This window comes from Lissotriton vulgaris, chromosome 11 (genome assembly GCF_964263255.1).
Source record: "Lissotriton vulgaris chromosome 11, aLisVul1.2, whole genome shotgun sequence".
Classification (NCBI taxonomy): domain Eukaryota; kingdom Metazoa; phylum Chordata; class Amphibia; order Caudata; family Salamandridae; genus Lissotriton; species Lissotriton vulgaris.
In genome coordinates this window covers 979425179-979452040 of record NC_141699.1, presented here as the reverse complement: position 1 = coordinate 979452040, position 26862 = coordinate 979425179, and the positions used below count along the sequence as shown (strand labels likewise).

The 26862-nt window shown below is 49.4% G+C and overlaps 1 protein-coding gene across 1 annotated transcript in view; it reads left to right on the top strand.

Moving 5' to 3' along the window:
• The first annotated feature begins 15931 nt into the window (after positions 1–15931).
• LOC147683804 (arylacetamide deacetylase-like) overlaps positions 15932–26862 on the top strand; it is a 159158-nt gene continuing 148227 nt past the window's right edge. Inside the window, exon 1 of the mRNA XM_086944202.1 lies at positions 15932–16204. Within this exon, the coding sequence (XP_086800328.1) occupies positions 16067–16204 (138 nt within the window). The 5' untranslated portion in view covers positions 15932–16066. The remainder of the gene's footprint in view (positions 16205–26862) is intronic.

The window sequence follows — 26862 nt, the reverse complement described above, 5'->3', positions numbered from 1 at the left end:
TCCTCACTTTATGGCGGACAGGTAAAGCATTTGCATGTACTTTTATTCGATGTTCGAATCCTTTATATTTGCCTAGAACATCACAAATAATTTAGGAAATTCTTCTTTAATCTTTGAAATTAAATCTTCTCCAGTTTTACTTTGTGCAGATTTGTTAGTTTCAGAATCAATACAATAAACAGGAGGATCAGCATTAGGATCAAGTTTCATTCCTAATTGTTCTGCATGTGGCCAACCCAATAGTGAATCACCAGATTCTGTTATGTACACTTTCCCGTATGTGGAGTAGGTTTTAAATTTAAGTTCAGCAATGAAATATCCAACGAGTTGCAATTTATGCCCTGTGTAACCACTTGGTGTAATATCTGGTTGTGTCAATTTAATATCCGGCCAGTTGGATTTAAACAAGACATCAGGTAAAATTGTATACCATGAGCAAGAGTCAACAAATACTTTGGTAGAAACTCCATTAATAGTAATGAAACATGAAGGAAACTTTCTTACTTTTGGTTCTCTAGTTATGCACATTATAGTATTCACATCAAATTCACAATCAAAACTTGGTCATAGTTAATGTGCTCAAAATCACAAGTGACTGCTAATGCTCTCAATGAGGATACGTAATTGTCAATAGACTCATCTGCTTGTTGTTTCCTCGAATAAAATTTAAATCTTTCCATAACCATGTTGATTTTTTTTCCATATCTAATAGCTAATTGCCTAGTGGCAATTTGATATACATCTAAATTAGATGTGTCACTTAACGGAGGAAGACTCTTGAACTCTTTAAGTGCTATTCCACCAAGACAGTGCTTTAATAAGGCTAATTTCCTTTCTGCTCCACATTCTTCCTCTTCTAAGACTTCAACATATGCCAAAAACATGGGTTCCCAAATATCCCACTCAATAGGAGGATCACCTTTACTAGTTAAAAATGAAGGAGGAGGTTGAATCCCAGTCATAGTTAATAAGAATGAAAGATTTAACAGTGAAAAAAATAATTATTCAACAAGGAAAGAAAATATGTATGACTCACAACAGTGTGTGTGAATCACAGATGTCACTTACGGTTAATTTCTTCTTGGTAAATACCCTTCAAGGCAAGAAATATCCAGTAGTTGGCAATCCAAATTCAAAGTGAACTGAAAAAATAAAGTTTTTTTTTTTTTTTTTTGTGAAGCCAAGAAAATAACCAATGAAAAGAGCTCTCTTACTAGTCCATTTGGTATAATCCAATGAGAAACGTTAAGCAACATCCAATAGGAAGTACCAGTGTAAAACTTCCTTGTGTAACAGCCAATCACCACGATTTGTTGAAGAAAATAGTTAAATCCTTTGAAAATGTACTCGTTGCACATATGGGAACGTGTTTCCGATCGTCGCCAGTGTGGAAGAAGGAATAAACACTTCAGAAAATAGATTTATGAAGATCCGGTAAGGGAAGCCTTTAATAACATCCTGCCGTCGCAGCGTACAATCTCAAGTGCCGTTTAACCGCACGGCTAACCTATTTAACGAAGGCATCCTGATTTGAGTAACAACACACACACGCGACACACACACGCGACTCAGACCTGCATGCACGCATCAACATTCAAAGAACAACATACAGACACGCGGTACCAACCCACTAACACACCTCACGCGAACACTACACACAGCGATTCACATTCAAATAACAACACGATGTTTTATTGTTGTGAATGACGCGCGTGCGTTCACGCGCGTCATTCTTAACAATAACCATATACTACAATGAGGCCGGCCTGATCAGGGTGGACCAGGTCCGTAATATATGGAAGAAGGCGGTTTGCCAGAGCCTTCGATAGTATTTTGGCCTCGATGTCAAGCAGGGATATGTGGCGATACGAGTCATGCCTGTCAAGGGGTCTACCTGGCTTTTGAAAAACTACAATTTCGGCATGGCGCCAATCAGATGGTAGCCTGCCCTGTGTTCGTGCCGCCTCAAGTGAACATCGGTAGTGGGACCCTAGCTGAAGGTGAAATTTCTTATAGAACTCACACGGGTAGCCACTCGGCCCGGGTGCCTTCCCAGTGTTAAGCTGCCCCAGTGCCTCCCCCAGTTCTTCTGCAGTAAGGGGAGCGTCGAGTGCCTTCCTGGTCTCATCCGAGACCGCCTTCGGCGGCAGGTCATCAATGAACTTAGCTACCTCGTCCGCTGCCAGACAATCTCGTGGAGCATATTGTGCCTTGAAGTAGCGGGCAAAACTCGCCGCCAGTTCAGCAGGGTCTGTAATCACCACCCCATCCTCAGCAGTGAGGCCTGGCAGTGTAATCGGTTGAAGACTGCGTTGACATAGCCTATGGAGCATCGTACAGGACTTGTCTCCCCACTGATATATTTTACTCCGCGTGGCTAGCCACGCCTGTTTAGCCTCATCGAGTAATATAGAAGCATAGGACTGCTGCGCCTGCAGGAGCAACCACATCGCAACCTCATCTCCCCCATCCCGGCTTCGCTGTTCCAAGGCCTCCACCAGTGTAGTTGCTTCAGTAATTGCCTCCCGGTGTTTCCGACGGGCGGCCGCACACCATGCAATGTCTATCCCCCGAATAGTGGGCTTCATTGCTTCCCAGACCACTACTGCGTCAACATCATCCACTAGATTCTCCCGCCAGTAATGGTCAACCGCCTCCCGCAAGTGTTGGACATACCCGGGCTGCTACAGATGCCATGAGGACATCCTCCATCGGAATGGTTGTTGTTTTGTATGGAGCTCTATCCTGATTGATACTGGGGAATGATCAGACAGCCCTCTCGGTAATATCTCGGCCTCCCGCACCCTACTCAGGCATATACTAGGCACAAACACATGATCCAGCCGTGAGAAGGAGCCATGCACTGCAGATACATACGTGTACTCACGCGCTGTGGGGTGCATATGTCGCCACACATCCACCCAGCCCATACTCTCCACCATAGCATGCAACCGGGTAGGGGGGAGGGGGGGGAGCTCCCGCTGGCATTCCCTGTCGCCTCTGACGGTCTATACAGACATCCATTACCTCATTCCAATCCCCCCCAACCACCGCTAAGGACTCTGGGATATCCTCCCACACTGTAAACAACTTCTTGGACAAGCCCACTGTAGAGGGGGAGGGGCATAGACACTTCCAAAAACCACTGGTTCAGTACCCACCATCCCTTTGACAAAGATGTAGCGACCCTGTGGGTCTGCCCACTGCTTCTCGTGAACGTAGGCCACCCTGCGATGTATTAAAATAGCAACACCTCTGGACCCTCTAGAAAATCCGGCATGAAAGACCTGTTGAAAACCAAACCTCTGCAAACTAAGTACCTTCGAACCCAGCATATGTGTTTCTTGTAGCAAAAGCACATCAGCAGTCTCCCTTTTCCCCCAGCGCAAGACCGCCCCTCGTTTAATCTTATCGAGCATCCCCCTGACATTCCAGGTTACCACACGTAGGGACTCGCTAGGGAGTGTATTTGATAGTTCAGCCATAGTCAAGTGGGATCACCCAGGCAGGCCCTCTGCGCCAATCCCACACACCCCACACCCTCCTCAGTACATCAGAAAATAGCACGTGCAGTCCCCCCACCTACCCCAGACCCCCCCAACAACAATATCTACCCCTACCTGAACCCAAGCCCAAGCCACCCCCAACACTTCCACTCTCACACCCCCTGTCCCCCACTCCCCCCACCCCTATACCTCATAGAAATCTGAAGTACCTGTCGCGGCATGGACAACCCCGGGTCCAAAACGGAGGGCCCAGGACCAACCATACCAATGGATCCCAACATCCCTTGGAAATGGTAAGATCAACCCCCCCCAAGTCAACTCCACCTGCATGTGGATGTTGTAGCCCCTATCAAGTTGCCTCCCGAACCTCAACCGTAGTACCACACATGGTCAAGGCACCCCTCAGAACAAGCAAATTAGGCAGTGGTGGCGCTGCCAACGATGAAGTCTGACCGTGGGACCCCCGGCAGTACGAGTCCACAGCTTCCGTAGAGAAATGCAGGTCACCCCAGGTTCTCAACGACCATTCTCAGATTGATCGGACTCCATTGTTCCACTATCCCGTGTCGCACTGGCGGAGGCGGATCTCTTCCGTGATCGGGACCTCCGATGTCGTCCACCCCGGGCCGGCCGGTCCTTCCGCTCCTGTGACGAGCCCCTCGAGCCACCCGGGTCCAGACCCGGCTGGGCATGCGGCCTGATCCGCACAGTTTCGTCAGTCCATTTGAAGACGTCTTCCGGGGAATCGAAAAAGTGAGTCCGGGATTGGTAAACCACCCGCAGGTGGGCCGGGTACAGCAGAGAATATAGAATTTTCAACCCCCGCAGCTTGGCCTTGGCAGCAATGAAGGAATGGCGTTGCTGCTGCACAAGCTTAGTGTAGTCGGGAAAGATCATAATCTTTCGATTTTCGTAGGAGATGGAGCCTCCGGTTCTTGCTTCCCGCAAAATAACGTCCCGATCATGATAATTCAAAAGTCTGGCAATCACTGGTCTGGGACGCTCGCCCTCCAGCGGCCTCTGTGTTAGGGCCCGATGTGCACGTTCAATTACGAAGCAATTGGAGAGAACTCCCGGGGGGAGCCAGCTCTCCAGCCACTGGGAAATGAACTGCTACATATTGTCCTTCTCGCATCTCTCTGGAAATCCTACAAAGCGGAGGTTGTTCCTGCGTGCGCGCCCTTCAGCATCCTCCACTCGAGACACGAGGTTCTTTTGGACGCGCTCCATCTCTGCCATTTTGCGTTTCAGGGTAGTACTCTGTTTTAAAGCTGTACTCATGCATGTGTTCCATAACAACTCATTGAGACACATTTGCTCTCACTCCACTGTGCTATGAGGGGCACAGTTATTTGATGACACACACCTTTCAAGGTAAACTCAGTGCCTCTCATTATACACATATTTGTAAGCAGTCTCATGCTTAATAGCATAAACCTCACACTAAGCAGTCTGATGGCATCACCCAACATCACAGCATGGCTCTGGTTACTAAACATATCAAGAAAGTCCCAATCAAGACATCTGCACAGATTTACCAGTAAGGACTAGGATGCAGTTTCTCCAACATAGGATGCAGGTCAAGAGTTGGTACCTATTAACAGCTATCAGCTATTAACAACCTCTATGCAAATCTTGCCCTGGACATGGGAACAAACATTTTACATGTTACAAAGAGTTCCACTTGAGGTGGACCTCTGTCCCCAGCAGATTTTTGTAGTCTCCTGGGCCAGTCATTGTCCCCATTTGAATATGCACTAGGTAAGGACAAAGAGCAACACCATTAGGAACACCTCTTTCCTTCACACTCCATATCAGCTGGCAGATTAAATGTGATATGCTTCTTTTTTCTGCAGCTATGCTGCAACCACCCTCCTCCAAATCAGGCCGAATGACTCTACGTCTGGCAGTCTCATTACCCCTGCATTTAAGTGTGCTCAGAGGAGAAGGAGCTTAGCGCGCATCCAAGATGGTCGCGTGAGCACAGGGCTCCCGAGACCCTCGCCGCCTCCCGCATCTATCCTGTCACAAATCCTGATATAGACGACGGGTTCTTCTAGATGTCACCCTGCTGACACAGAATCTCTTTCCAGAAATCGATTTGGCTGCCGGGAACCGGACTTACTCCACCTCGAAACTTCGCGGCCTACATCGATGAACAGCCCGGGACTCGAGTCCCCGAGGTACCCAGGTGGCAATTGAACAACAACGGCCAGAGGGAATCGGCCAGTGCCCCTGCAGTACCTTCGGTTTCGCTTTTGGTCTTTGTCTACTGCGACTTGCTGCCTGTTGACTCTGCTGGCCCGTGGCCTGCTACTGGCCGTACGCTTGTCTTCGACCCTTGTCCCCAGACACTACAAGTAAGCTTTGCGAGGAGCCATTCAAACCAGGTCCCAAAGGCCCCGTCAGGGCTCGCTGCTCAATATGGCGAGCAAGCCGGAAAGTGAGAGGCGGGCCACCAAGGGCACGTACCGAGGGGGTACCACCCAATTCAACACTATGGACCGCTTCACCCGCCCAAAAGGATCCCCCAGTGGTGTGGGTAAAGTTCTGGACGAGACTGGGGATGGCTCTTCCGCGACTGAAGAACTGACATTGAGGGACGTCATGGACGCCATTGCAAGCATGAAGACGTCCATGGGCACTGGCTTCGAAGATTGACACAGTGGCAATCGATGTTAATTTAATCAGGACTGATCTTGCGAAGACCAACGAGCGGGTCAAGTCCCTGGACATTAAGACCGCCAGTCTCACGACCGACGTCTCCGATCTTCAGACTGAAGTTCGCAATCTTCGATCATCTAACGACTTGTTCGCCCGTCGGCTGGATGATTTCGAAAGTTGGGCTAGGCGCAACAATGTGCATATCATCGGGGTTCCGGAGAAGCCCACTGAACTATCTACAGATCTCCTTGTGGAGAACCTCATACTGAATCATTTGACCCCCAAGGGGCCTTAGCAACTTTTTCGCAGTGGAGCGTGCTCAGAGTCCCTGGTGGGAAGCATAAACCGAGTGCCACTCCACGGCCCATCATAGCCAGGATTTTCATTTTTCGGGACAGGGACGCTATCCTTCAGGCATCGCAGACCAACGGTCCCACGAAATTCGAAAATGCAACGATTGGTTTCTACCCGGATTTTACGCAGGCTGTACAAAAACAGCGGATGGGATTCATGGGGGTGAAACGGCGACTTAAGAGACATGGGACTGAAGTATGCCATGCTCTTCCCTGCCCGACTGCGGATTGAATATAAGGAATGTGGGGTCTTCTTTGACCGACCCGAGGTCGTCAGTAACTGGCTCGATACTTTGTCAACGCATCAAGATCACCCGGAACAATCGAGGGGTGCTGAAGGTGGCTCGGAGGAGCAGGAGGAGTGAGAACTGACCGGTGTGTGTGCTCTATAGACTTACAGCAGTGGTTCGATGACTCTTTTGTATACATATATTGGTAACTACCCGGGGCGGTGGGGATTCGGGACTCTTCCTCCTCTAGGGGTTTCTTCTCTTTTTGTAGATTAGTTTTTTAATGGGGCGACAGGCACACTGCAATTTGGGGTGGCTTTTTGGTCTAACGCAGGGGTGCAGGGTGGCGGGGTGTGTATTGGGAATTTCTCTGGGGTTGATGGGGGGAACTTGTTGTTTCTTTGTTTATTCCGAGGCCACACATTGCTATATACTTCGATTTCTGTGCCTGTTTCTTTGTGGGGGGGGGGGCACTGTCCTCATTTCCGGGATGGGGGTAGGGGGCTGAGGGTGCTGAGTTGGAATGTCAACGGTCTGGGTGACAGGATAAAGCGGGGGATAGTTTTGCAGTATCTGAAACGTCTTTCCCCAGATGTAGTGTTGTTGCAGGAAACACACCTGATAGGGAACACGTGCCATGCATTGAATAGACAGGGCTATCGTCTGGTGGCACACTCTGGATTCACTACTGGGTCGAGGGTGGCTGGCGTTCTTGTCAGAAACTCCCTCCCCCTGGAAATAGACGACACTGTACTAGACGATAGGGGTCGGTATGCTGCTATCATGGGCAGGTGGGAGGGGAAGACGATCTCCATACTTTCTGTGTATGCAGGTTTGCAGTCCACGGCGTTCTCTGAGTTGGGAAGGGTGGTGTTGGGTCTCCCCGAAGGTATACTGGTTGTGGGTGGTGATTTTAACTCGGTTGTCTGTGGTAAGGGGGACCGCAGCCCCCCCAGGGATCTTACGAAATCGCAGTCTTGGCTGGGTAACTTCCTGGACGCACTGGGTCTGGTGGATTGTTGGAGACTACTGCACCCCGGACAGGCACAATATACCTTTTATTCGGGCGCACATGGGAGTCTCTCGAGGCTTGACTATATCCTAGTGCCGGCGGTGCAGATGGTCTCGGTGAGAGAAATTCGACATCTTGCCAGGGGCATCTCGAACCACTCCTCACTCTGGCTTACTATTGATATACAGATGGGAGCTGAGGGTCGCGTGGCTCCAATTAACCCCTGGCACCTCCGCAATCCTAAAACCAGGGCTGGGGTGGTTAAATGCATGGACCACTACTTTGCCGAGAATGTGGGGTCGGTGTCCTCCTCCATCTCACTGTGGGAGGCCTACAAGACGGTGATACGTGGTCAAACCTTGTCATTGATCGCCAGTGCGAAGAAAAGTAAGAATGAGGAGGTGGTACGATTGGAGAATGAAATTACTGCTTTGGAAGAGGAACTGCAATCTGGGGTTACACAGGAGGGGCTGCACGTTTAAGCCCTTAAACAGTCTGACTATAGGGCTCTGGTGACTGATGCGGCCAAGGCAATGAGTCGTGAGCAACAGTGGCGTTTGTATGATGTCGGTGACAAAGCGGGAAAATTGATTGCTTGGTTGGATAAAAGGGATAGATTGAATCGTGTTGTGCCTGTTGTTGAAAGAGTAGATGGGGTGCGGGTTGTGGATCCGGTTTAGATAGTTGGAGTCTTTGCCCACCACTTTCAGAAGGTGTATGCGCCGGTTTCAGACAGACCGGAGGAAGACTCGCATTTGTTACTTAGAGATATCGCCTTGCCTAGCTTGTCTGATTCGGACAAAGAGCTTATGGAGGTGGAATTTTCCAACGATGAAATAGCGCTCGCCATCCGCTCCATTCGCTCGGGGAAAGCAACGGGCCCGAATGGCATCCCGATCGAACTGTATAAGTTGTGTCCCGACAAAATGACGCCACACCTTCGTCAAATGTTTCAAGAATCGCGAGAAGTCGGATCCCTACCCCGGGATCTGAGACTGGCGTCCATTCTTGTAATTCATAAAGACGGGAAACCCCGTGACCAATGTACATCTTATAGGCCGATATCGCTTCTGAACGCTGAACCCAAGATCTTGGCAAAACTTTTGGCAAATCGGCTGGTAAAGCTGATCAGCGACCTGATACACCCAGATCAGTCCGGGCTCATTCCCCATCGAAATACCGCGCTCAACCTGCGTCGTCTTCATGGCGTATTGGCAAGGGCGGGGTCGCTGCGTGAGCCGGCCATCTTGGTCTCCTTGGATGCCTCGATGGCCTTCGACACGGTGGAATGGCCGTATTTATGGGCGGCCCTTGCAAAATGTGGTTTCGGCCCCGGTTTCATCGGGTGGGTTAGACTCCTGTATGAGCAACCGCTGGCCCAGGTGGTGGTCAACGGCAGGGTCTCGGAATCCTTTGTTCTTGGAAGAGGTACGCGACAAGGGTGCCCCTTATCTCCATTGCTCTTCACGCTTGCCCTTGAACCTCTCGCCGCGTGGCTTCGATGGGAACCGTTGCTCAAAGGTATTAGGTGGTCCCCTGATTTTGAGGATCGTATATCGTTGTACGCGGACGACATTTTGCTATACCTCACTTCCCCCCGAAAGTCGTTAGGGGTATTGTTTGATGTATTGAGTTAATTCGGGAAGAATTCTGGCCTGGTAATTAATTGGGCTAAGTCTTGTATTTATTCGCACACTGGAGAGTTACCCCCCTTGCCACGCGTCTGTCCGATACCGATTTCACACGTCGGATTCAAATATTTGGGGATCTTTATATCGTTGGACCCCACTGCACGATATGAGAGGAATTTGCTTACTCCGCTTCTCCGGCTTAAATCTGACGTGACGGCGTGGTGCATTGGCGAAGCTGACTCTGCCCTGGTATGATGGAGGCATAGCGTTGCCTGACATCAAACGATATTATTGGGCATCCCAATTAAGTGCAATTAACCACGCAATGTACGGCCTGTCCCAAATCCCGCATTCCAAATGGATAAGTGGCAGTTGCCAGGAGGTAACTACAATAGGGCGCTTTACTCCAGATCAGCTAGGAAGAATTTGACTGGGCCCACCGGGGTTGCGGTACGGGTGTGGGGTAGTGCAACCGCTGCTACGGGGTGGTCGGACAGATTGACTAGAGCTACCCTGCTTTACGCAGCAGAGAGACTGGGCAATCTCTGGACGACGAAAGGATTCGAAAAGTGGGATCTTATCGGTATTAGCAGGGTCGGGGATCTCTGGGTTAAGAACAGGATCAAGACTTTGATGAACTCAAACTGGAATACGCATTAAGTGATAGGGAGCACTTTCGTTACATGCAGATCCACCATGCTCTTGGGTCGGTCTTCCCAGTCTGAACCGTTATCCCAGAGTCTTCTCCTCTCGAAGACAGAGTGCTTGACGGACACGTCCCGACAGCACCATTTCCCTCATCTATAAAAAACTTATCAACGATCGATCAGACCTACTTATACAGCTGAAGTAGTGTGGCTCACTGGTTAGAGGCGGCAGACCCGAGAGCAGAGGACGGCCCGGGACCAGGGTTCGATTCCCGGCGCGGCAGGTTTCTGGACCAGGGTCAGCGGACTCGATAATTCTCTCGCCTCGGTGCCCACTCTGATCAGCGATCACACTCGGCAACTCTGGGCATTAGCTTGCCTCATCTTCACTAACGGCCCCACCAGACCGCCGGGGATGCCTGGTCTCACCCTGGAGATACCCATTAAGGGACCATCTCTCAGGGAAGCCAGGAAGGGTTTCGCAGCGGTCGAAGCGCATTGGGACCCTACGGGTAAGTAGTGCGCTATATAAATGCCAATACATACATACATGCTTCGGGGTGCTTGGACCGGCGATGGACTGGAGTTGGACGATGAAGATTGGCAGGCTGCGATATCTTCTCCTAAGGAGGTCGCGATTCCGGCGTGTCTCCGGCTGGTGCAACTAAAGATTCTACATCGAGTCTATGTCACGGGTCCACGCCTGCTGCGTATGGGTTATTCTGTTGACAGGTTGTGCAGGCGTGGGTGCGGTATGCTTGCTACTTTTCTTCATATTATATGTGAGTGTCCAGATGTTGTGGTATTTTGGAACTGTGTGCATGCTGTTATAGAAGAGGTAACGGGTGTCTCGTTGTTGCCGGAGGCCAGACGCTGTTTGCTGAATGTGTGGGAGCCGAATGACTACAATGTGGCGCAGACTCAATGGGCTACCCTTGGCAATATGGTAGCAAAAAAGGACATAGCCCAACTATGGGGATCTCAGAGAGCACCTCTGGTCTCAGCCTGGAAAGAAAACATGGACTCGTTCATGTTCAGGGAATAAACTGTGTATGTCGCTCGGGGTAGGCCAAAGAAGTGGGGGAGGATATGGCACCAATGGAACTCGTATCGTGGAGAGATTTGCACCCCCCCTTTTGTGGAAGTCCCTGCCATACCTCTGTCCCCGTGACCGCACATTCCCTGAATGTAACATAATACTGTTTATGATGTGCTCGCCCACTCCCACCCCCCCCTCTCCCGAGAACTTAGATCCTTCTATCGCATATATCCTTTCAGATGGGATTGCCCCCCCCCCTTTCCCGGGGACAGACACTTACCGTATAGTTTCATTGCCTCGCTAGTTTTTTTTTTTTTGTGTTTCTTGTTTCTTTATAAAATGTAAAATGTGAAACCTTTAATTTATCCTCCCTACCGCCACAGGATCTTCTAAAATGTTGTGCGCAATCGCTGCCGGGCCCTCTGGTTGTCGGCTGATGAGCTGTGTAACAATGCAACTTTGGTTTTCATTGCTAACGGCCGGCCCCTGTGGTTGTAGGTCTGCAACTGTATTATCTTGATTGTAATAAAGGTTTTAAAAAAAAAAAGTGTGCACAGAGTTTCAATTTTCCCCGTTGGGCCTTTTACCTTCCAAAAGAAAACTTTCAAGCCCTCTTGTTCCAATATCCTAGTCTAAAGGAAGGTGCATCATATTAAGCACATAGTTGAATATAATGATGGCCACCCTGCCTATGCTCTGTATCCAATCCTACAGAGAGAGTTTCAAATGGCTCCTGGTTTTCTGACTCACAGGCATTTGAAGTTATAGCTCTAGCTCACTAATTTGGAGGGAAAGGCTTGATTGTATTTTCCCAACAGTGTTTTGTGTTAAGCAAGAGTCTTAAAATGTACCCCTTTATTCGGTTTATTCCCTAAAAGATTGAAAATAAGTTAATTATGCCCGTTAACGGCTTGAAAGCTATTTGTGGATAGGAAATTGTCGACATACATGAACATAATGATTCTTTCCCTTGTTATTGAATGAAGCTACACAACTGGTTTTGAGTATTGGTCGGAGGACGTTTTTTGCTTATCTATGTTAATGGAAATATATTTCCCATGGTGAATGTAAGCAAAGTTTCGTGATTTTGCCAACTGTGATATTAAATCTACTTGACCCTCTCTCAGTCACTATTTCGCGTTACAGGATGTTCTGTAGGTTGTTTGTGCTACAGGTTGTTCTGTAGGTGGGACATCCTGTAGGAGGGAATCATGTGGCAACCGCAACCCTGTCCATGCTGTAAATCTTGTAAAGGCTGCTATGGTTATAAGAAGGTTTGATAATTTGTGATTCACACAAATTTGCATCTGCAGTGCAACTGAGAGTCGTCCTGGGTGCAACAGGAAAAGAGACATGTGCTCTTGTCTCTGTCATAGGATTCCCAGTGTTTAAGCCTCAAATCAGTGCTTAATCTGTGCTAGCAGTTGCAGGTGGGGCCCATCGGCACTCATTTAATCCAGAGCAAAAGGCAGACATGCAGAAAAGAGAGAGAGCGAGGAAGAGGAGCAGAAAGATGGGAACACATTGTCAAATTCAGAATGCAAGGATGAAAAAGAACCCACAAGAGTGAAATAAAGGGACAGGGAAGGTAGAGTGGTGTAATAAAGAGGGATAGTTTGGAATCAAGACCAGACAGCCCCAGTATTCAGCAACCCTGATATCCATCAGGACCCTGGCCCTTATTTATTTCACAAATTAGGCACTGCCTTAAATGTATTTGTTTGTATTTTTGTAGCTATTGAACCCTACTAAAAAGCTGGGTCTAAAACCAAACCTCTTAATCGTCATACACAGACAGGCCAAGTCCATGCACAAAGAGGCCCAGTTGCATGCTTCCCCAGTATTTCAATCAATCAATCTATCAATCAATCAATCAATCAGAACATTTAAAGAGTGCGCTACTCACCTGTGAGGGTCTCAAGGCGCTAGAGGGGGAGGGGGGAAGCAGCCTCTACTGATCGAACAGCCAGGTCTTAAGGAATCTCCTGAAGGTCAGCAGGTCCAGGGTCTGTCGCAGGTGGATGGGTAGGGTGTTTCATGTCTTGGCGATGAGGTGGGAGAAAGATCTGCCGCCGGTGGTCATTCGGCGGATGCGTGGGATGGTGGTGAGGGTAAGGTCAGCGGAGTGGAGCTGGCGTTTCGGTGTGTAGAAGGTGAGTCGTTCGTTGAGGTATGCTAGTCCGGTGTTGTGGAGTGCTTTGTGGGCGTGGGTGAGGATCTTGAAGGTAATCCTCTTGTTGACTGGGAGCCAGTGCAGGTCTCTCTGGTGGGCGGTGATGTGACTGCAGTGAGGGATTCGAGGATGAGGCGCACAGAGGTGTTTTGTATGCGTTGGAGTCCCTTCTGGAGTTTGGCCGTGGTTCCCGCATAGAGGGCTTTGCCGTAGTCCAGTCTGCTGCTGACGAGGGCTTGAGTGACCGTCCTTCTGGTTTCGGTGGGGATCCATCTGTAGATCTTGCATAGGGTGTTGAAGCAGGAGGAGGAGACAGTGTTTACTTGCTGCGTCATGGAGAGTGTTGAGTCCAGGATGAAGCCCAGGTTGTGTGCGTGGTTGCTGGGTGTCGGGTGGGGCGGGTCCTAGAGTGGTCGACCATCAGGAGTCGTCCCATGCGGAGGGGGTGGAGCCGAGTATTTAAACAATATTTAACCACAGAGTGAAGTTGAGTTCTAGAGAGCATTTTGCTAGTGTGCCCTGAATGTACCCTTAGAAATAAGGAATTAGTCAAGGGATCAGTAATTCAATTACAGTAATTCGACTCCCCTGGTAATTCTTTCATTCTTCACAAAGTCTCACCCTGAAATTCCGGCTGCTGAAACTAAACAGGTGTGTCGTGTTTCCAAAGGATGACATAACCCTTAGAGGGCGGTAACTGCTGTTACTGGTCCCATCACATTTAGAAGCCCGAAAGCAAGTTAAAAAAGAACATTGTTTATACACAGAGTGATCTTTTCGTACGGAATAAATGCTGGCTATCTATTTTGCTTGGTACAAAAGGGGGTGGTGATGGACGGCTGGAATGCCAGAAACCGGTCCTCGGAAGCTTGTTTCCGGTCCAGGGAAGACATGGCTTGGCAGTTCGGGCTGGACTGTTCCCATGAGGCACAGAGTCAGACTGATTTGCATATAGCCATGTCTGAACTGGGGTGGCAGAGTGGGCTAAAGAACGGTGATGGATTAAACCCAGATCTTTTGACTGGGTGTGAGTGTTTGATTGATTCAGATGCTCCGTCCATCACCACCCCCTTTTGTACCGCTTTTGGCCGCCATAAGTGTGGCAGGGTATGCTCAGACGTGAGTCCCTTGCTCACTTTGCCACTGGATTCAAGCAAGCCGGGCTGAAGACGGCTGGAATGCCAGAAACCGTTCCTCGGAAGCTTGTTTCCGGTCCAGGGAAGACATGGCTTGGCAGTTCAGGCTGGACTGTTCCCATGAGGCACAGGGTCAGACTGATTTGCACATAGCCATGTCTGAACTAGGGAGGCAGAGTGGGCTAAAGAACGGTGATGGATTAAACCCAGATCCTTTGACTGGGTGTGATTGTTTGATTGATTCAGATGCTCCGTCCATCACCACCCCCTTTTGTACCGCTTTTGGCCGCCATAAGTGTGGCAGGGTATGCTCAGACATGAGTCCTTTGCTCACTTTGCCACTGGATTCAAGCAAGCCGGGCTGAAGACGGCGGGAATGCCAGAAACCGGTCCTCGGAAGCTTGTTTCCGGTCCAGGGAAGACATGGCTTGGGAGTTCGGGCTGGACTGTTCCCATGAGGCACAGGGTCAGACTGATTTGCGTATAGCCATGTCTGAACTAGGGTGGCAGAGTGGGCTAAAGAACGGTGATGGATTAAACCCAGATCTTTTGACTGGGTGTGAGTGTTTGATTGATTCAGATGCTCCGTCCATCACCACCCCCATTTGTACCGCTATCTATTTTGCTCAGCAGCGCGCCTTCTTATTTGGTAAAATACTAAGGGCCAGATGTATGAAGCTGAAATGGGTTCGCAAACGCCGAAATTCGCAGAATGTTGGCGTTTGCGAACTCATTTGAGCAAAATGGTATGTATGTAGCAAATTTCAGTGCAAAATAAGGAATCCCAAATTTGCGATTCCTTATTTTGCGATTGCATTTAAGTAATCTCAAAATTTGCGATTCCTTTAATGCAATGTAAGAAGCAAAAAAAAATTGCTAATTGTCCTTATGGAATCACAAATTACCACCAACTTCAAGTTGGTGGTAATTTGCGAATTTCTTGAAAAATGCCCTTTTTTGCATTTTTCAAAGTGCCATGTGATGCACATACATGCCCTTAGGGCATGTATGTGCACCACATGTGCACCCATGCTTATTTCAGGGGTGCAACAGGGTGTCCTTAGAACACCCCTGCACCCTTGAAATTATTCTCAATTTGCAATTAGCAAATTGCGAATCGCAAATTGAGAATAATTTCACATTCATTCCTAAGGGCCTCCTGGCCCATAGAAATGAATAGGAAATTATTCCTTAATTGCGATTAGCAATTTGCTAATCGCAATTAAGGAATTTTAAGAAATCGCTGAAAAATAGTGAATTTCTACATACATACCATTTTGCAATTCTCAAATAGCGATTCCTTAAAAATCGCTATTTGAGAATAGCAAAAGTGTATCTTGATACATCTGGCCCTAAATCATAAAAGAGATCTCTGTCTTTCACTCGAATGTCTTGCATAACCATGCACTGCGCCAGGTCAAACAGATAAAGGCCGGACACAATTGTTAGCAAGCCTGTTCTTAAAAGTGCCCTGTGCAAACCCTGTTACTAATTAACAGCATGGACTGCTTGTGGTTTGGCAAGGCCTGTTCCCTTTTTTATTGGACAGAGGGAACCTGAGTGCAAGTTCCACCAGGTGTCAGATGAAAGCTGCCATTGTAGTGAAAACCCATGTGACTGTACTGACTAGAAGGAGATTTACCTCGAGCAGCACCGAATGAGTGGGTAATTTACCATGGCCTCGAAATTACTGTTCTTCACAATCGCTGCTATTTTTGTGGCGTACTGTTTTTATGAACCTCTTCCAGAAAACACCGAAGAGAGATGGAAAATGACTTTATTAAGCTGGATGTTTGGAACAGTTACACGTGTGGTAAGTTACAAATTGCTTCTTCCGACCTCTAATACGACATACTCTAGAAATTACTGTTTGCTGCTTTTCATATATCTGAAAAAAGTCACATATGTAACTAAAGCCAAGAACCCTCCTGTAAAAAAGATATTTGGAGAAGTGTGGCTCAATGGTTAGAGCGGCAGACCCTGATGCAGAGGTCTGGCCCGGGACAAGGGTTCAATTCCCGCCTCGGCGGCTCTTGGACTCAATTTCCCCGGACCTGATAATTCTCGCCTCGGTGCCTAGTCTAATCATGGGTCCCACTCTGTGACTCTGGGCAATAGCTTGCTTAATCTCCACAACGGCCCCAGCAGCGCTGTGGATGCCTGGCTTCACCTTGGGGGTGCCCAGGAGTGGACATTTCAAAAGGAAAGCCAGGATGGGTTCCACAGCGGTATGAATACAGCGCTACGAGGCCTCCGGGTAGAAGTGCGCTATATAAAATACACTACATTTACATATTTCTGCATTATAAGGTATCGTAAATCATATATAGCTTATAAAGAGTTACTTATATATACTTTTCAACGGATGGGACAGTTTATGAACTGAATATTGTCTTTGTGGTCAGAATATATTAATATTTATTTCAGAATGCTCTGAATCTATTTTCTTACATGTGTGATGTCTAATTTAAAAAGAACAATGAAGACACAAAAGTCTCATATGGCAATATTTATACAAATGCCGAGCAGCAGAGGTTAACTAACTCCAGGAAGCGGTAGGGAAAGTGAAAACAGAGATTCGGTATTTACACAAGCACTCACACTTAATAAACTGAGGGCCTGCGTGAAAACAGCGATGAGTCACTTTTCATTATGCCTTCCTTGCGACATGTTGGATGCGTCATATTTACAGTATGACGCATCATGCCGCAAAGAGTTACAGCTAAGTCAGTATTTCTGATGTATATGTAGGCGCAAAAATGATGCATTGCTGGAGTGTGTCACAACAGTGACACAATTCCAGCAGTGGGTCATTACAACATGGGCAAGTCCCATGTGAAATGTGCCTGCATCAGTCTTACGCCTCCTGTGAGGTAGGCATAAGATATGGATGCATTTTCGTCCTAGAAGTGATGCAGTGAAATCTCATAGATTTCAATGCGTCACTTCTACGAGGCTTACTTGCGTCAGAATGCCGCCCCCCCCTGCATACATTATACCTGGCGCAGGTATAATGTGGCGCAGGGGTTTACAAAGTGACGCATCTACCTAGATGTGTCACTTTGTAAATATGATGCAACATGGCACATTTTTTACCCTGTTGGTGCGTCACAAAAAGTGACTCATCGCTGGCGCAAAAGTGACACAAAGGCTATAATCTGGTCACAAAACATTAATATTTTTCCACTAAGTCCAGGCGCAGTGTGTCCATTGGGGCGTGAGGGCGTAGCCCCCCTCCCGCAGCCGCCTGCAGCTCCCTCGGCGTTTCTGACCTTACGTAAACTGAATCAGTTTACTTAAGTTCAAAGACGGGAGAACTGACAATCATGTCAGTCAGCATGATGTCAGACAGCCCACCCCCTTCAGAGTCTGAAGGGGGTGGGCGTTCTGGCGTCATGTTGACTGACATGATTGTCACCAGGGCAACAGGCTGCAACACAAATGCGCATGAGTGGGGACGGAGGGTGAATTCTTTACCCATGCACACTTGTGTTTGCACTGTCTCCTAATGTACGTGCTGCGGGTGAAGAGTAACCTGTGCCCTAAGCCAATCTTGGCGCTGCAGCAGCATGTTGGGCACTTGGGCACTTACTGGTGTTGGACACGAGTTACTACCCAATATCGTCATGCTTCAGAAATTAGTAGTGGTGGTCGGAATTTTCCACTGGTGGGATGCTGGGCACACTGTGGATTCTCCACGGAAATCTAGGGTACCCAATGGACCCACCCACCAGATCACATTTAAAACTAGGGAATTTAATTGAAGATTAAAGTCCAACTGCAACTTACTTCATACCGTGATATATCTTGAATTCTGAGGGTTTATGGGATGATGTGAACAGGTCTGGAATTAGGGGCGGCCGAATGCACCAAAATAACATTACAGTCCTAAAATTTTGAAGCAATAGTAAAAACTGTCATAGCCCTCTTCTGAAGAATAGGCCAATTTAGGAATGGTATGACCCAGTCATGGACAATGCCAGCTCATCACATTCCGAGTCCTCCAATTCAGGTTCCTTTATCAGGCAACAAATAAGCCCTGCAGTTCCATTCGGATGTGCTGTGTGCAAGGTCTGCATTGCTCTTGCGTGACATGCTTCGTCCATAAAGTGCCAGCAATCTTCAGTCAGCTAAGTCTTGCTGTTTATTGTTCTGGTTTGGGGTCAGTTCCCACACTGTACAATACAACATGCTCTTAGTCTAGGGTAGACTGCAATACTAGGATTTATACAGACCCAAGGCCTGGTACTACAATGATGGGAAACAGTAACATATGATGCTCTGCTCCTGACAGTCATTTAACAGGCTCGGCAGACAGAGCTGCATCCTGAAGCGCAGATGGAGCATTAGAAAAGGCGAGTGTTTCCCCACTTTGGGGCATGCGCAGACATCCAGGGCCATCAGACCCTCCTTCAATTAGGACTCAGTGTATTTTTGTGGGCTCCTTTCTTAGGGTATAATTATGAGTTTGGTGGTGTGGGAGCGCCACATCACTGCACACTCCCACACCACCAAACACGAACACCCGTTAGATTAGGAGTTTTTTCCCGGTCTGGTGAATGGTCCTTTGGTGTTCCCAGGGCAGTGCCAAGCTAAGGCTCATAAGTGAGCCTTAGAAAGACAGCGCTTTGGGAGTACCAAAGCCCGTTCCTGCGTGGCATGGACTGAGAAGTCCATGTCGTGCAGGACAGAGGGTGTATACACACAGGGGGGCCACACCATGTGCCCCATTCATGCATCACCAGGCCTTGAGGCAACAGGGTGCTCTGTAGGGCCCTTTTGTTTCCACACTGCCTCACTTTTCATGGCGGGCTCACCGTCAAGAAAACTATGGAGGTGAAGAAACTCATAATATGCTAGGTGGTGCCGTAGGAGCACCACCAGCATATTGCGAGCCTCTGACCGACGCAGCACTGCTGAGGGATCACAGCCCCCTGCGGTTGCGGCGGTCCAATGGTGGTCCAGCCTAAAACTCATGATTAGGCCCTTAGTCTTTTGCAATGCAGTGGACAGTTAAGTATGGCATGAGTGAAAGCAAGCAACCAGTTGTCATAACCACTAAGGCTAGAAAGACCACCCGCAGGGAGACCATGATTTTGCACATGTGTTTGCATGTATGTATGTCTTGGTATTTACATAGCACAAAGCTAAATGGGGAGAAATAGACAGATGCAATGGATAGATGGGAGATGGTTCACAGTCCATTATATCAAGTGTATTTTAACATATTTGCAACATACACATGTTTACATTACACAGATACATTCCAATTCCATTAATAATCCACAAGTTCTCTCGACTACATATTGTAGTATACAGGCACTGGTTTTCATATCCACATGATACGAGTGGATGACTTGATGAGAAGTTTCAAAGCCCAACACAGAAACGACAGATATTCAAATTGTTATATCCTGCCTATTTACTAATGTTACTCCTATCTTATCCAGCTCTCAGTTGCTCAGCATGTGTGAGTGTTCTGAGTGGCATGTTGGTGTGATGTACATGAATGGAATGTCTGGGTGCCTGTGTGGTGAGGTATGACAGTTGGAGATGGGCTGAGAAGCAGGCAGGCTGCTCCTGGTGGGGCTGATGTACATGATTACCATCCTGCTTTACATGGATGCTAACCTGTAACTAAGATGTAATAAAGAATCTACAAAGATACTCTTTGGCTACCTGTGGTACATCATTTTGGCGATGTCTGGAGACAGACCCATGTGTACAACTGGCCTTACAGAAGCTATCACTGGACTGGACATACAGGGCCCGATTAACAGAAAGAACTTAAGACTCAATCCTTAACTTACTACTATTTTGGTATTCACAGAATGCACTTACTACTTTTGGCATTCACAGAATGAACGTACTACTTTTGGTATTCACAGAAGTTGGGATTTTGTCTTAAGTTTGTCTTAAGACAAACTTAAGACAAACTTAAGACAGACTTAAGACAAAATCCTAACTTAAGTCCGTCTTAAGTTTGTCTTAAGACAAACTTAAGACAAAATCCTAACTTCTGTGAATACCAAAAGTAGTAAGTTCATTCTGTGAATACCAAAATAGTAGTAAGTTTAGGATTGAGTCTTAAATTCATTCTGTGAATCGTGCCCTGAGAAACTAAGGAACCTACAGAAATGACAGTCACTGACTGCACAAAGTACATTTCCAGGAGGAAATGGTTAAAAAAGATCAGACAGCGTAAGTGCATTTCCAGGAGGAAATGTTCACAGAAAAGAAACAGGATTCACAAGAAACAAGAGAAACTGGAGGATCACGCCTCGCAGCCCCACCAATGTCCTCCACATCAGACAGCCCCATCACAGGCGTGCTGTGCTAACCAACATCACATGTGATGGACTTTAAATTATCAAGAAGACTGTGCTATGTATCGCACAATAAGAAAACCCTAATAAAATTTAATTCTTTTTTAACTAATTTATTCTGATTAACTGCTACTTTTATCTGTTTGGTTTTAATGTACAGTCTTTTTTACGATGTGCTATTTTATATATTTTTCTTGTAATGCTTTTATGATATATGCATATTGAAATAAAGCAATCAACCAACCAACCAACCAATAAAAATATTTAAAAAATAAATAAAAATACATATTTAAAAAATAAATAAAAATACAATGTGGTTCACAAATGGCGTTTGAGTGTGCTTTGGGATTATTATGTCTGCCAGCACAGTACGGTCATGGTATAGCATGCTATTGCTGTGCAGTGGCAATCTTGTGTCTAGGCAAGACATTAGCATGATAGAAATGTTGTGTGGCAGCTCATTGTATCAGCTCTACGTTTCTGTCAGCCCTCACTGTGCATTGCAACCACTGAAGGTTTGGACTCTGTTGTATTTTTTTTTCTTGCTGTTTACTTTTCGAGCGTGGAAGCTCCTAGCGCACAGGACAACATACTCTAAGTGGTTTTGGTGCGGGCATTTGGAGTTTCCCATCTGCTGTTGGATAAACTTTGCAGTGAGGTTTTTTCTTTCACTCGCATGACCTTCATTGGATACTTAGCAGCTAAACAGTATCTGTGCACTTTCAAATAGTGGCAGGAGCCGGTTCATGCACACACTTCTTACCTTTGTTCTGGAATCAGTGGCGTAGCAAGGTCAGGTGGTACCCGGTGCGGAAAATTTGTTATTACCCCGAGCTTGACAAAATGGCAAAATTGTGTGTTTAAAACACAAATTTTTGCCCTTTAGCCAAGCCAGGGATGAAAAGTGTCATCACTGAAGGGGGTGAAAAAATGGCAAAAATATGTGTTTAAAACACGTATTTTTTCCATTTTGTCACCCCCCTCAGTGACGACACCCGGGGTGGCCCGCACCCACCGCACCCCCCTTCCTACGCCCCTGTCTGGAATCTCACGGAGCAGCTGGGGTATCCTAAGTGACGACAGGCAGCCCCTTGGTGATGTTTGACGCTTCCGTCCTTGGACGTACCTTGAGCCACCGGCGGGTGTCGCCGGTGCATGCCGCCGTCTTGGGTTTTGTGGCAGCACTCTCCTTGCTTGGCTATATCCTGAGCCATCCGGCGTCTTGCATGCATGCGTGTGACCATTTTTCTTTGCCAAGTTACATTTCTGTTCAACTTTTGCATTTAGCCGCATTGTCCAGCTGCTGCAGCCTAGTGGTCATCATTTTCTTTTCTGACAGGAAGACTCTGATGTGGCATGATCTCTTCGAGGGTTGGGTGCACAACACTGCTTCCTGCTACTTAGCTGCTAAAAAGATACAGTGTGTCTTTAAATGGTGTTGGCAGATACTTCTGCTTGAACTTTCTGCCTCTCTTGGAAACATTTGTTTTGGCAGCATTTAGGTTAAAGCATTTTATTAAGGTACAAAAAACATGGGGAAGGGAATAGGAGGTCAAGCGAACATACAATACAAGATGCGAAACGGTGCAGCGATTTAGAAGGAAAGTAGGGAGACAGGAAGCCCCGGAGGGTAACAAGGCATAAGTCATAAGGCAATAAGGCAATGTAAACGTCCCTCCAGAAGACCCCCAGTCCCCGAGCAGGGCTGAGCTAGAGCAGCGTCCCGCAACACAAAGAAAAACACACCATCCCCCCAACCCCCCGTCCCCTGAGAAAAAGAGGAAAGAAAAGCAAAGGAGAAAAAGGAAGAAAACAATACCCCAACTTCCCCGTCCGAAAGTCAGCATTAGAAGCATGTAACCCCGCCTCCCACTCCCAGCCCCAAACCCCCGATCCCACCACATTCACTCCGCTGGAGCCGCCGGTGGCGTCAGCCTAAGGAGTCGCAGGTACCGTGGACATGTGATCTCGCGAAATTCCGTGGACAGCAGCGCTAAAAAGGGGTGCCAGAGCTCTTCAAACTGGTCTACATTCCCAGCCACTGTTAGCGACATCTTCTCCATACCCAGTACCTGCCAGAGCCTGTGCAGCCAGCCAGTGATAGAGGGGGCAGTGGGGGTACGCCAGAGTACAAGGATGTTTTGAACCGCCGAGCCTAGCGCAATCGCAATCTGCCTACCCCTGCGGGACCTCAGCGGGTACATCAGGTCATTGGGGAGGCCTAGCAGGACATATGCAGGGAAGCGCGGAAGTTCGATCTCAAAATGCCTGTCCACCTCGTCCAAGACCTCCCTCCAATAGGCCGACAGCACCGGGCACTCCCAGAGAATGTGCGTGAGGGTACCTTCCTGTCCGCAGCCGCGCCAGCAACCTTTATCGCCGATTTTGTGCATCTCGTAGAGCCTCTCCGGGGTGTAGTACCAATAAGTGTACACCTTAGTAAAGGTCTCCGTCAGCCCAGTGTGGTACGCGGAGTGCCTCGCCCGATACGCGATCCTGTCCCACTCCTTGTGGCTCAAGGTCCTGCCCAATTCTCTGTGCCAACGCTCCCTCCCTGGGTTATGGTAATGAAACGGCGGGGGTTGGAGAAACTGATACAAGTCGGTGATAAGCTTGGCATCCGAGGTCCGGGTCACCAGCCACCGCTCATAGGGTGTAATCGAACGGGCAGCGACATCGCGCACTGGGGGTTGAAGAGCCCAGTGGCAGACTTGCATATAACGCAGTCTGTCCCCTTCCGTCAGACCAAACTCCTGTCGGAGCTGCTGGAAGGGGAGCACGCCCTCCGGCCCGTAGATCTGGAAAAGCGCCTTGCAACCCGCGCTCACCCAGTGGGAAAAAGCTCCCGGTTCCAGACCCGGAGTGAAGTCTGGATTGCCAGCAATGGGAGTGAACGGTGATGGGAAAGTGGTGAGCTCGCGAAGCTCGCACACCGCGTCCCACACTCGCAGCGGAACTCGGGTGATAAAGGAGGCGTAGAGATTAGGCGGGCGGTGAGTGCGCCGCAGAAACGGGACTTCCTGGAGAGTACGGCCCGCAACTGCCTGGTCCTGAAAGAGCCAGTGCTTGTCCGATTCCCACCGGCTCCACTCCACCAAATATCGGAGTTGCGCCGCCTGAAAGTACTTCCGGAGGTCCGGGACACCGAGACCCCCCGCCTCCGGGGCAAGCATAGAGAGGACCCGTTTCATTCGAGGCTTACGGCCCTGCCACACAAAGCGGGAGATGTCAGCCTGCGCCTGCCGTATCCAACCTACGGGGGGCTGTAGAGGTAGAGCGTGAAAAAGATACAAGATCTGAGGCAGTATCGTCATCTTCGCCGCTGCGATACGGCCCAGCCACGAGAGCAGGCCTTTGTTCCAACGGCCAAGTTCCTCCTTAATCTTCTTGCCCAGGGAGGAGTAGTTAGCTGCGACCATTGCAGGTAGGGAGGGTGCAAGCAAAATCCCCAGGTAAGGCATATAAGCTGACAGTATGTGTGTATTGCCCCATCTTCACCCCAATAGCGTCCGGGTTATCGCGAATCCTCTGGGCAAACGGCTCCATATAGAGGGCAAACAGGAGCGGCGAGAGGGGGCAGCCCTGTCTCGTGCCGCGCTCAATGGCAAAGCTGCTGGAGCTATGTCCATTGACACGCACCGATGCTGACGGCCTCCTATAACAATTAAAAACCATAGTGCGGAACTTCTCGCCGATCCCCAGTTTCCCGAGAACCAGTTCGAGGTATGGCCAATGGACCCTATCAAAGGCTTTCTCCACGTCGACCGACAGCAGCATCCGCTCACCTGGGACGCGTGAGGCCTTCTCTAGCACGTGCGTCACCCTCTTGGTGTTGTCGACCGTCTGCCTACCGGGTACAAAACCGGCCTGGTCCGCCTCCACCAGACCTGGTAGGTGCAGACCCAGTCTGGCCGCCAAGATCCCCGTGTAAAGCTTGAGGTCCACATTTAGAAGCGAGATGGGCCGATACGAGCCGCACAGAGTCCGGTCCTTCCCCGGTTTCGGAATAACCGACACAGTCGCCGAGAGAAGGTCCGGTGGGATAGCTCCCGGTTCAGAGAAGGAATTGAATAAGCGAGCCAGGAGAGGCGCGACAGTGGGACAGAAGGTCTTGTAAAATAAGGCCGTGTAGCCATCTGGGCCCGGGGCCTTGCCGTGCTTTAACCGTGCAATAGCGGAGATGACTTCCTCCACATGAATGTCCCTCTCCAGGTGGTCCGCTTGGGCGGGATCCAGGGCAGGGAGGGTTACTGATTCCAAGTAGGCCTCAGCCTCTCCCGGTGGGGAGGGCTCTGCAGCGTACAGCGCCTCGTAGAAGGCACAGAAGGAATCCGCCACCTCCGCGTCACCGGAAACCGGGACCCCATCCGCTCCCACTAGCTCCTTAACCACGTTGCGTTGCTAAGCAGCCCTGAGCCGGTGGGCCAGGAGCTTACCGCATCTGTCTCCGCCGGTGTAAAAGGCATGCTTCAAGCGCAACGCCGCATACTCCGCCCGGTCCAGGTCCAACGCAGAGAGGAGCTTCCGCGCCGCCTTCAGCTGCCTCCAGACTCGAGGAGCTCCCGTCCGGCGGTGAACCTGTTCAAGTTCCCTGACCTGCGCCGTTAGTTCCTCCCTCTTACGTTGCCGCTCCCTGTTCTCCGCCGAGGAAATGGAGATAAACTCCCCTCTGACAACCGCCTTCAAAGCCACCCACTGCGTGGCTAGGGACGTGTCGGAGTTGTTATTGTGGGTCAGGTACTCATGAATGACCTCCTCCACTCGCTTCACCACCGATTTCTTATGGAGAAGCGTGTCCCGAAGCCGCCACATCCCTCTGGAGGGGGGGGCCGTCGGCCAAGCAAAAACTCCGGAAACCGGCGCATGGTCGGACAGGGACAAGACCCCGATGTCTGCTGTTGTGGCGGTCGAGCGAAGCGGTCCGCTCACCAAGAGGTAGTCTAACCGCGAATAGGTGCGGTGTGCGTGGGAGAAATATGAGTAGTCCCTATCGGCGGGGTGCATGGTGCGCCAGAGGTCATGCAGATCCATCTCTGCAATCTGGTCCTGTACCGCTCTGGAGAGCTCCCCCGTCTGCGGAAAGCGCTGGGCAGACCTATCCAAGGTGGAGTCGAAGACCATGTTCAGGTCTCCCCCCAAAATGACGTGGCGATCGGGCGAGGCAGTAACGTCTACCAACACAGATTCCAGGAAGCGATCCTGGTGGTCGTTTGGGCTGTACACGCAGCCCACCGTGAAGGCAACACCCCCCAGACGCATGCGATACGCTAGAAGCCTCCCCTTCTGCTCGGCATGTTTATACAACACCTCACCCCTGAAGGAGCTGGCTAAAAGAATGGCCACCCCCGCAGTCTTAGTCGCAGCCGAGGAAAAGAGTTGTGTGGGGAACTTGGCAGAGCGCAACCTATGGCAGTCTTTAGAGAGTAAATGGGTTTCCTGCAGGAGGCAGATATCTGCCTGCGACCCTTCTAACAGGGAAAGGATCGCCCTACGTTTCACAGGATTATTCAGACCCTTAACGTTAAGGGTCACTACTTTCAGGGACGGCATCGCTTCCAGGGACGCAAAGCGCTATGCAGCAAGCGAGGGATCAGTGGAAGGGGCGCGCGGGGCAAGGGTGCAGGGAAGGCTAGAGTCGGCTTCGTACGTGTTCGGACAGTATCGGACGGGGCCCCCCCAACACCAAACCAGCTCCTGAACCCCCCCCAAAACCAGCCCATGGCAACCAGCCAAAACCAAAAACAAGAAAAAACACCCCATTGTCTCAGTCTAGCCCTAGTGGGCGAGTCTGTAGAAACCAGTCAGGTGGACGTCCAGCCACACACCTCCAACCTCTCCCCCCCAACCCCCAGCCCCAGCTCAGCATCGCAGAAGCTAAGAGTCTCTCCCCCCGGAGAAAAGTTAGGCCGTCTGGGCCACGCCATTAGATTCAGGCAAGTTCCTGGCCGCAGTCCTCAGGGCCTCCGCCATATCCGCCCTGATGGTAGGGGAGTCAGGGCGACTCGCCGTCGCCGGCGATTGGCGCCTTCTCGACCTCCGTCGGCTCCGCCGCTCGGGGCGCCTCCATGCGGGTGTCGCTCCTTCTTCCTCCGTAGCTGTGAGTCCAAGCACCCCACAGACATCTTGTAAGGAGCGCAGCTGATGT